This window comes from Puntigrus tetrazona, chromosome 6 (assembly GCF_018831695.1).
Source record: "Puntigrus tetrazona isolate hp1 chromosome 6, ASM1883169v1, whole genome shotgun sequence".
Classification (NCBI taxonomy): domain Eukaryota; kingdom Metazoa; phylum Chordata; class Actinopteri; order Cypriniformes; family Cyprinidae; genus Puntigrus; species Puntigrus tetrazona.
Genome location: NC_056704.1, coordinates 14,566,897 through 14,579,047, shown reverse-complemented (window position 1 = coordinate 14,579,047; position 12,151 = coordinate 14,566,897). Strand labels below are relative to the sequence as shown.

Sequence of the window (12,151 nt, the reverse complement as noted above, 5' to 3'; positions counted from 1 at the left end):
GTTTTTGTCATTTATATTAATTACATCAAGTTAAAATAAATAAAAATATGAAATACTGAACAAGATAAAATAAATGTAAGCTTGTGGGGTTTTTTTGTTTTTCTAATGGTAATGTAATGGTAAATAATCAATTTTTAATAGCCTAAATATAAAGTTTTCACACACTGGCATTTTGTACAGACTTTACACAAACAATCCTTAAAATCAGTAAATCACCTACCCTGAATAAAAATATATTTAAAACACGTCAATATTTAGAGTGAATATGTGTTCTTAGCCTTTATTTGTTTAAGTTTGCTAAAAGCTCAGAAATAGTTACTGTTTTCATGCTCGAGTCTAGTCACTTAGAGGTCATTGTATACTGTTTACTTAGTGTTTCTGGCTAGAATAAATTGTTTTCCTGTCCCTTCCTTCTGAAGATTAGTTTCTATCTGGTTTCAATTTCTCTCTGTTCTGTCCTGACCTCGTATCACCTTGGCTATTGACTCGGGTCGCCACAGACCGAAGCAAGCTCTATGTTTGTGTCAGTTTATTTCACTCCAATATCTGACCTTCCTGTGTGCGCAAACCCACAACTTTCATCATGTGTCTGTTGGAGTGTGAGACAACAGTCTGCCCATACAAACCCATCTAAAATACAGCAAGAGTCATCTGTATCCCTAAATCAGTGATGCCATTACAAAATCAGTTGATTTTACACATGCTGCATACTGGTGTGTGTGTGTGTGTGTGTGTATATATATATATATATATATATATATATATATATATATATATATATATATATATATAGAAAAGCTTGTCCTACCTAGCAAGAGTAACCAAGGTTAGTAAAAGAAGGTCACAAAAGTGAAAATAACAAATGCACTTTTTTTGCACATTAAAGAATAAAAGTGAAAAAGCAGTATAGTGTTTTTTTTTTGTTGTTTAATGATATATAATAGCTAGCAGCTTTCATCAGTGTCACAGGGCTACAACACATTCACACAACATTACACATCTCATCCTGGCCGTGTCTTCTCAGAGACAGCAACTACAAAATGATTAACACTTGAGCATATTTATACTCTTACTCTGATAAATTGCTCTCTCGTTTAGTTTTAAGTTCTGTCTTTTAGTTTTAAATTCCCTTCTTAACACAGACCGTCTGTAAAGTGTCTGTATCAAGTCAAATGCAGTACGGCTTGCGTTTTGTTGGTGAACGAGCACATAGACATTAATCAGGGTCAATATCCCCCCTCCCTTCTGTTAGCCTTCAGCCGTCCCAGATGTTCAGTTGAATCATAGTGGGCCGATGCTGGTCCTGACAGTGTGATCCATATCTAATGGTATCTAGATGCTCACTCAGGCTTTCTGGCCATTTATGGGCCATTACAATGCACGTGTAATGCACTGTGTTAAGAGAAAGCCATAAGTGAGGCAGACTTGTGTGGAAAGTGTCTTGTTGACTCTAATTAGAGACAAAGGGAGGGAGTGCGCTGCTCTTTGAAATGGCAAAGGAAGTGAATTAGACAAAGCGTACTTCCATTTACCAAAGAACTGTACGAATGTGAAGTTGAAAGAAAAATGTTGTTTATGTACAGTTTAGCACATTAGCATGCCAGTGCCTCATTTTATTTGGTTATCACACATATGAAAGGAAATAAAAGTGTTAATAGACAGATATGACTATAGAGAATGCAAATCTACGCCACGCCGCCATTTTGAAAGGATCACCTTCTGCTGCAAATGCTGATGATCGGAGTTACTTTTGCAATTCTTGATGTTCACGAATGACAAACAATGATGACATTTTGCAGAGAGAATCAAAATCCTGTCGTGAACTCAATAGCGGAGAGAGGCTGCGCGATCCTTTCAAAATGGCAGATAAACAAAGCAGTTTCCCAGAACTGTACATGGCATGACGTCAGTTTCTCTATTACGTTATCTCAAATACTCACATCTGTTGTTCATTATATACTCACAATCTCATTGTTTCTAATTGTTTTATCATAGTTGGGCGAGCTTCTGTATGGTCAGTGGGAGACTGTATATCTTTTTTGCATTCCCAGAAAAAATAGTCAATTGTCAAATTTATCATCACGGCCGCTGTATTAGAACACACCCTCCCAGCAGCATTAACTATTTTATTAATATGCAAAGTATAGTATTATAAATTTACATGCATTAAAAAAGAAAATATAAAGCTTTGCATGATTTACAACGCTGATGACCTTTGAAATGCAATCACAATCTGAGAAAACGGTTCATTGCTTTTTAGAAGTTTTAAACGATATAAATTTTACATAATTTCCCTTTATGCCCTAATCCCAAAGATATTTGCTTGTCTTTGAAACACAAGTGTAGTGTAGATATTTTAATGAAAACTGAGATGTCCATGTAAACAAATCTCTGCTTCAAGTTCTGAAAAGTATGTATTTTAAACTTATTTATGAAACGAGTGAAACTTTATACTTTTTCGTCACATATAAACATTGATTAATGCAAATAAATAGAACACATCTAATTTGGCAAACGTAAGCATGACAAGCATGTTTGAGTTTCCGCAAGAACCAATGAAGTTCTTTTGCATCCAGCAAGTAGAGTTGAGCTTCTTGTTTCTGTGCGAATAAAAGAATAAAGGAATAGTTCACCCAAAAATGAAAATTAACTTACTCTTTGAGTAGTTCCAAATCTGTATGAATTTCTTTGTGCTGCCGAACACAAATTGAGGTATTTTGAAGAAAGTCCGTAACCAGGCTGTTTTGGGTCTTCCATAGTAGGAAAAAAATACAATGGCAGTCAATGGTGACCCAAAACAGATGTTTTCAATTTCGGGTGAACTATTCAATTAAATCTGTTCATCATATAAAACTGTCAAGTCTCTTTAAAAGACATGTATTAAACTGCTTGGTTGACAGGATTTCATTTTACATCACCAAATGCACAATTTTAGGTCCTCAGCAAAATCATTGTTTGACAGACCGCCTGCATTACATGAAAGTACATCTCGCAGTACACAGTAACTCAGCACAGCACACATTACAAGCCCCACGCTGTTGCAGTATGCCATGTCCCCTGCTGAATGCAGAAGTCCCTTTGTCATAATCAAGTGTGTCCTTCTGGATGTTCCTTATGACCAGCTAAAGAAAACAAAGCCAGTGTGGGCACCTCTGGTTTATCTCTGTTAACACACGTTTGGGATGTGACAGCAGGGCCTGCTGTGTGCATAAAAGGGAAGAGGAAGAGATTTATGAGACAGCGTATGTGTGTGTTTATCTGATGGATAACAGCGGACACTCTGCTTCTTTGTGTGGGTGCAGCTGGATATCTTTATTCTCATGGCCGCACCTTCATTGTATAGATTTTCATAATAATATCAGGACAAATTTGTATGGCACCTGAAAAACTACATCTCACTGCATTTATTACTACTGAATCTGTTATATGTTTTTCTTTCTTGTGGTTCACCAGAAATGTTTATACACCTTTATTCGATTTTAGAAAATGAAGAAACCCTTCTGAAAGAGACATTTTATGTCTCAGATTCTCTCTAAATGATGGCTGGAGGCTAATTATGACATCTCATAATGTGCCAATGTTCTTTCCTCACACAAATGAAAACATCAGCACTACGCTATTGCATTTTGATCATGTGCTTGTGTGTGTGTTTTTATTATTATTATTAAGTGTGTATTGTAGTGCATCTAAAGTGTATGACAACACAAGTCTTTCTCTGACACAGCTTTGATTATTTAATGCTGTTGGCTCATAACATATGCATAACTTCTTTACAATTTTAGCTCCAGCATTTACTCACCAGTGAACGAAAGTGGAACAAAACTTCAAGTTTGAGGAACTAACTGATAGTAATATCAATTTGTGTAACGAAAAACAAACATACAGTATAACATAACATTAATTTGCTCACTTTTTCTCTCTTTTCATTTGCCCCAGGAGGTCCATGAAATTCTACGCGAGTACGAGCTCAAATACTGTTTTGTGGACCGGAACAAAGGAACAGGTAATTGGCCTCTTTCAGTCATGCTACTGCTCTCATGTTTCTAATGGTTCTCTTCCATCTGAGCCATCAGAATCCAGACCTCTCGAAAAACACCACACATTTGCCTACTTAACATTACCTGAGATGTTAATTTCATGTGGTGAATGAGCACTTACAGAGAATTGTTCTTGATGAAAGGTCTCAGCTCTGTAACTGCAGAAATGTTGCCTGTTTCTTTGAAGTAAAAGCGAAGCTTTGAGGTCGTTTGAGTTTGTACATTCTGTCACTGTGTTGATTTGTCCCATTTCTATTTTTGTTCTGTACGAAATACCGAATCAAACAAGCAGTGCATTTTAGATTTCATATATAATTTTAACTTCATTACAATAAAATAATAAATCTAATGTAATATTATTTTAACTTCAGTCCATCACTTTAAATAACGATCTAATGCGCCCTACTTCAACTGGATTTCAGACCGTTTGAAAACTCAGGGTGACTTTCAAAACAAACCAAGCTTGTCATTGTCATCCATGCTGAAAAACAGTCTAACAGTCTAACATGTGGTAATAAATTCTTAAAGATAAATAAGGGAAGATAAACAGAATGCGCTGAAGTTAAGCAAAAGTTTGTTCTGTGATTCAGTTTGACAAATTAGACGAAATTTTAAAGCCTGACTAAGAGGAAAAGCTTGCTCACTTGGAACTAGAAGACTTAGTCATACCAGGAAATGTATGTTATTATTAGCTAATTATTAGTTGATAATGTAAAGTATCGCAGTTGCTTTATGACTGATTTATTACTGCTGCTGCAAGTAAATTATGCTGTAGCATTTGCCCAAACATTTTCAATTATGAATTCATTTAATAGGGTTTAGCAAATTCCTTTGCTCCATAATCACTTCTCTTAACCCTCATCAACTACCATTCACACTCCTCCAGGCCTTAAAAATGTAAACAAACAGCACAGACAGATCATTTTCCAGACTGCCGAAATGTGGCACAAGCTTTACACCAAGGGTGTAGGTAGAATATGTGTTTACTCTTGTTCTTGAGGTGCAACCAATGTATTTTCTTTTTTTTTTCAATTTTGGTATTGATCCAAAAGCCAGTTAAATAGCGCTTTCCTTTCAGAAAACCTTTCACCTGCTGTAATTATGACTGTTTCTCTTCTAAATGCAGCAATTGTCTTGAATGTTGTTGTGATGGGAACAACACACCTTTTATCTAGATTTTTTTTATCTAGACAAATGTTCAGCACTCTCACATTTTACATCTGCTATAATATCTATAGTGCTAGCATCATCTCGAAAAATGCCACAAGCAACTTGCTTTAAAATGTTGTTTAAATATCGGCTCTTAATTTCTTACATTTTTTCCAAGATGCGGAAGGCTGAGTTCAAATGTTCTAGAATCATTTGGCATATCTTCATGCCAGTATGAAAAATTGCGAATGATCAAAGCTGTAATGATTCAGTGTAATAGGGTTCATCAGAGGTGAAATCTATTCTGAGTTGCTCAAAGTGATGTAGCCAAGTAGGATGTGTTCCTGGATTAACGTTCTTTGTTGGTCCTGGAACAATAGCTCTATAACAGCCCACCTTTCCCTTGAAATTCAAAAGAAAAATCAATAGATCACAACGTTGTTTAAACCTCTAAAGCCTACAGTTTTACTGGTCAGTCAATATATTAAAATTATATTCATATGAATAATCACATCCAAACGTTTTTGTGTATATATATATATATATATATATATATATATATATATATATATATATATATATATATATATATATATATGATGTTATTCACCAAGCTGTCAAAATAAAAGTCATGGCACTCTCAATATAAAAGTCCCATTTCCAAGCCTTATTGGCCAACAGAAAAACCTTCCAGCTGATGGTGATAAATAAAAATATCAGCTGATATATCGCATTAATTTTGCCACTAGCTGTAGCCAAGCCACACGTGGCTTCTGAGCCTCAGCTGCACGGTTACCGTAATTACAGCTGCATATTTCACACATAGGTATTTTGCTCAGTCCGGTGCTAAACCTAAGTCTGATTATCAACCTGCACCTTCATGTAATACCGGGATTCTGGCCTGCTAAATGTCGTCAGTGCATAAAACCCCTGGCAGCACTGCAAACATTCCCACATGCTCTAATTAGCAGTATCTAGGGATAAAGGTGAAACACCGTGATGATCTCATCCTCCAGCCGCTCGGGGCTTGTCACTTCCTGCCAGCACCCCGGCAGAGGCTCCGGTGTCAAGGATCAGAGTCCAGCGCGCCTGCAGGAGGTGAAACGTTCCTTTTGCTCTTTAATACTTGACTGAAATAAATTGAACGATTAAAAAAAAAAATGAGCGATTCACATGGCATACAGACCTTCTCTCGCAGTTGAGTTTAAATAAAAAGCCGCAAAGAGAGAAAAAGAATAACCATAGAGGAAATGAGCAAAGACGAGGAAATATTGATAGACTGCAGGGAGAGAAAGCAATCAGAGAAAGAAGAAAGAATGACAGCTTATATGATGTTGGGAGATGGGGCGGAAGAAATCCTACAGAAAAAGAATTCTTGTCTCGTCTGGCGTGTAGCCCGGAATTGAAATATGCTGTGATATTCCCAATGCTGGAGGCTTACAGTAAGGGAATTACACACCTCCCCCTTCTTCCTCATGTTATAGTTGCTTCATACTGCATTATGAATGTTCCTAGGCTAAATGATCTGAACATATGCTTTTAAGGTCTGCCAGGGAAGAGCTGCCTTCCAAAACAAAAATAGTGACAATAGTGGCAAGCTCTCATTTCAAACGGCCGTTCTTAGAAGGACAAGTCCGTATTATTACTGATCTCAGAGATGTCACATCTGACATCTGTCTTTATTTCACATCTTTGTAAGGTCGTTTCAGCCTGCCATAAATGTAATTAATTCTAAAGTGTGTCTTGGGAAGAACATGGGAGGTCCTCAGTGCACAGACTCCATGTAAAGATATATTACGTCATTTAGACAAGCTGAGTTTATTAAAATCAGCCTGGCTTTGCAAACACGCTCTGTTCTTTCATTTCTAAAGCCACTTTTGAGAGGGTTAAATTCTCCCCCATGACTTTTAAATGCCAAACAAGGCTTTCTCCTTTAGCAGCTGCAGGCCCTCCAGCTTTATAAATGTTTGGATTATCTAGAAAGAGAGGCAGCTCTTCTTCAGAGTGGTATGTTCAGTTCATGGAATGCTGATGATGTAAATTATGGGCCGTACCACCTGACCTTTAGTGTACTGTCTATCCCATGTAGATTGATGCAGGTGTGTTGCGTTTAAGGGTTTTTGTAGAGCTATAGCATGAAGCAAAGATGACTACATCCAAGCTGTGTAGTTTAGAATACGCAGAGTAACTGCCATGCAGATAATGTCAGATAGCAATCTCTTTTATTAGACATCTTTGGGCGGCTCAAACAAACAGAGCAATGTTTTGATAGCATCGCAGAGCCAGTATGTTTACACTATTTAGTTAGATCAATATACGACATTATGCTCAAGTTCTTGGGATAAATGCTAAAATTATAAAAGAAATTATTAAAGATATACACTACTGTATGTATGTATGTATATATATATATATATATATATATATATATATATATATATATATATATATATATATATATATATAGAAGCGCTCAAATATTTTCTAAGAAGCGCTCAAATATTTTCTTGACTAACATTTTAACTCTCTTTTTTGAACTACAAAACATTCTTAAAATTAAATGGTGGTTTTGAAGAATGTTCTTCTTAGGAATATGACTTTAATTCTAGCTCCTGCTTTCTCTCTGAATGTTTTAGCAGCATGATAAAGCAGTTTCACTCAAACAGAAGAGACGAGAACAGAAAAGGACACAAGCTTTAGAAGAAAATACAAGATTTATTTTTATTCGCATCTCTTGTGGATGAAACAATTCAGTTTTTTGTTGTTTTTTTGTTATAATCCTGCATAGGTTTAATGTTTAGGTATTTCTGCCCATTGGAATCTTGAGAGATGCTGTTATTGCAAGTGCTGTGAAAGCACAGGCTCAAAGAGGATGGAGAAAATTGCAGAGAAGAAAGTAGCAACTGTACACAGTAGTGCATTTAATTGAATTGTCAGCGTCTGGGAAGTCCATTAGGGATCAGACCTTTTTCTGTGTCTTCGTCCTCCCATTTACATGACTGCATAGCCTTTCCGGTAAAATAATGCACATTGTGATGTCTGCTTTATGCTTTTTTTTCCACTCCTAATGGAGGTGGCTTGTGAAGAAGTTTTTCCCTGTAATTACAAAACAACAGAGTGTGTGTGTGTGTGTGTGTGTGCGTGAAGAGGTACATACTCTCGTAGAGGGATTTGCTTCGGGCTGTTGCTTCCTCTCTTTAGGTAATGAGGAATATTTATCTTCCATCTCCTATGCAAAGTTTACTCACGATTCGCCTCAGCGAGCCCAACAAATTGGCTGCGTGGTTTGAAAGCAATTGTTAATGGCTGCGCATTACGAAACAAAACCTGTTAATTTAACACTTAGAACTCACTGTCAGCCGTCCTGGATTTTCCCATCCTCTAGTTATAGAATTAAAAACGCTCACAATAGGGGCATCCATTCCGTGATGGAATTCTGAAGGAATGTGTGGTGTTCCGGACGGGCAGTGGAATGACAATGGATGCGGTGGGCATGGGAATTAAAGTTAAACAATGGGACTTTTGTGTAAACTGCGCTGTCCTGTAATGAAGACACATACGGATCAAAAGCGCTTACGTTGACCCAACCAAACCGCCTCAATAGGCCTTGGTTAACGTAAATGCTACTTGGTAATTTTTAATTGTATCAGTTTCAGACCATCAAGGTTTGCTTACTTGTTTGATCTTATTACATTTTGGCTTTTCATAGCAGTTTTATTTTTATATTATTATTAGGTATAATAATAGCATTATTAAAGAAATGGTTAACATTGTAGTCTAGTCTAATATATTCTTTGCTGCCTGCTGCCATCCAAAATGGACGGGAATAGCAATGGAAGGCTATCTTCAGGTGTTATGAAACCGTCACAAAACGTAACCAAACGGAAATGTTTTGAAGAGCCAAAGAGATCCAGTGTTTATATTTTTCAGAGGAATCAACCTACGAATGGCTTACTTATAGTTGTCTCAGCAAATTAAGCTCAGATAGTAAAAAGACTTTTAACATCTAAAAAATTACACACTTGATTTTTGACAAGTCATTTGCGTCAAATGTTTTCGGAAGACTTAGAATGCAAACTGAATAAAGATGATCGAGCACAAAACTGACTTTTCCCTCTCAGGACCTTGATATGATGGATTCATTTATAAATCTTATACTACAGGAGCATTGCTTACTTGAATCTGATTGGATGCAGTTATTTTCAGGGAAATACACAGTGAACATAGTTTCAGGCAAGTCTTGACGACATTAAAGAGATCCCCGGTGTTTAGACATTTATAGCGTTAATTAATATTGCGTAAATTATGTATCTTATTGAAACGTAATAGAAACCCATGAAAGATGTATTCTGGACTATGGGGGGCGCCATTATTTTATGCGCACATTACATTCCACGTTAATAACATCAAATGGTTGCACTCTGTAAGATACTGGTGCTTTTTACTGCAAAACATCTCAGAGTAAACAGTTCAGGAAAAAAAATCTGATATATTGTGCCATTTTTGGTTGTCATTTTCAGTCAAGAAGAAGCAACGTATGATTTTCCTAGCCATTTTCCTAGAGATAAAAATCAAACAAAATAATGGGAAATCTTCCCATGAGACCCAATAGACCGTTTCTTTGCCCTCTTCACTTCAGCTCTGATGCCTGTGACTCTTTTAGTAGATTACAGCTACTGAAAGAGCTTACAAACAGCTGAGACAAGAAATGCTATATTATTCCGTGAGGATGTAAAAATACCTGCTGGAGGAGTTTCTTATAGCGGATTTCCCACAATATCCAGAGCATTTAGACTTCTTGTGCGGAAACAAATCATAGTACGGCATTTAGGTTAAGCCTATGCTTGTATCTGTCGCGTCCTGTAAGCTATTTCATTTGGTGTGGTCATCATATCAGTATTTTAGTTGTGTATTCTGAGTTGTCTAGCTCACCGAGTGCAACCATCAGAATAATGGTACCCCCTACAGTCCAAAATATGTATAAAACAATGTGAAACAATGTGTTTTTTTTTTTTTTTAGAACAAAAATTGTTCATGGAGTTTCTTCTACATATTTCAGTAAGGGACATAATTTACGTTATATTAAGCCATACAAGTCTTAATACCCAGGGTTCCCTTTAAGGCCCGTGCACACCACAATAACTGTAAAGATAACTATATAGTTCCAAAAAATTGTTCGCAATATTAAAGAATAGCAGTGTCCACACCACAACCATAACAATAAAGGCAAAGAGAAACAATATTGTTGGAATCAATTTCAGAAAATTTTTTTTTCATCTGACGATGTAAACATTGACATCCAATCAGAATCCATCCTGCTGTAGCTCAATAAACATACAATATCGTTATCTTTATAGTTATCATACTTACACAGCAACACTAGCCAAACAAAATAAGTAAAGGGCAGGACAAAAACGTTGATTATTTCCTTGTTTTTGACTGCTCTCTCTCTCTCTCTCTTAAAAATGCACACGCATACAGTACGGTAAAAACACTTGCACATATGAAAACGTAAATGTTCTTACGTTTGGTAGCATTACTCTGATGATTTTATCAGTAAAATAGTTTAACAACTTGAAATCTACATGTCTACATGACATTTCTCACAAAGCAAATTATCAGTGGCACTTGTTCTTAAAGAAAATGTAGCTACTTAAAGTTTCAGTATAGAAACTCTGCCGAACACTAAGAGAGCACAGACTCAGAGAGGTAATTCACATTTTATTATCTCTGTCTTGGATAACTTAGTTATTAGCTGCATAATTAGTCTGCTATCTATAGCTCAAGCCTTCGTTACTTGGATTAAAATGACATTTTGGAATTAGCGACGGAGGCTTTGAATGAGACGCGTAAGAAATGAATCCCTACTCACTATATATATATATTTTAGCTCTTTACATTTAAGTTATGAAGAAAGATTGTTGTTAGTTGTTATTCTGTTGGCAGCTTAATGTAGTTCAGTTTCAAGTTTTTCACTTTTGAGGTCTTCAGATCTTACCTATTAACTGTCAGTTACGCTTGGGCTAATGCAGTTGAAATGTCTGTAGAATGATTTGAAGCTGCCTTAGTGACCATGAAGTTGAGAATCTTTGATAAAAATCTCTCGGCGTACATTTTATCCTCATTCAGGCTCATTATATATAAGGGTTCACGTACAGCCCTGCTGATTTTGGCCAATTATTTTTGATAGGCCATCAATGTTCTGGCCTTTCATGGGCTACTGCACTATGTGTGATCAAGAGGGCCTCATATATAGACCCTTTTGTGAAGCTTTTTTTTTTTTTGGTTTCCTACCATATTTTTTAAAAAGTATCAATTAGGGATGGTTATGTCAAGGTATCTAATTAAGTGATTAAACTCTTTTGCTTTTTGCGTTGCCTTTATGTTCGTTTACAAGGTGAAAATGGCTTGGTCGTGACTAATATGGTCACAGAAAGAGCTAATTTATGGCTGTGCAAAAATTAGAGCTTAATAGCACAGAATCGCTTAGCCATGAGGAGTTTTTCTGCTATATATATTTTTTCTGTTATTTTATGAGAAGCAGAACAACCGCTGGATGCTTTGCGCTTCCTGTCAGATTGAAGTTAGCTAAATGCTCTCCCCGTGAGCCTTTTACAAGGCACAGTGGATGACTACAGCTTTAAACTCCTTAGAACAGTTGATCTTCACTTCATTTGTCTTTTTCTTTACTTTTTCATTCCTGGTTGTTGTAACATATTTGGAGTACATTGTCTCCCATAGTACAGATCTTTCAAATATGGACGTTTATGCAGACAATAGCATAAAAACGCTCAGCCATCAGTTCAGCGTCTCAGGATTCTTCTCATGCCTGTGACAGCACTTCACTGATCTCTCTCAACAGTGGCTTATCACGCAGAGAGACAGCACAGATAACAGCTGAATTCAAGTCCCAAAGGGAGGAGAAGAACACCATTAGAAGCCCACATGCTGTCATTTCACGCCTC

General features: G+C 36.5%; 1 protein-coding gene across 2 annotated transcripts in view; it reads left to right on the top strand.

Moving 5' to 3' along the window:
• Positions 1 to 12,151, top strand: part of raver2 (ribonucleoprotein, PTB-binding 2) — a 59,320-nt gene that overhangs the window by 3,954 nt on the left and 43,215 nt on the right. For both annotated transcript variants that reach the window (XM_043240967.1, XM_043240966.1), the window contains exon 2: positions 3,937 to 4,003. In XM_043240967.1, the coding sequence (XP_043096902.1) occupies positions 3,937 to 4,003 (67 nt within the window). The remainder of the gene's footprint in view (positions 1 to 3,936; positions 4,004 to 12,151) is intronic.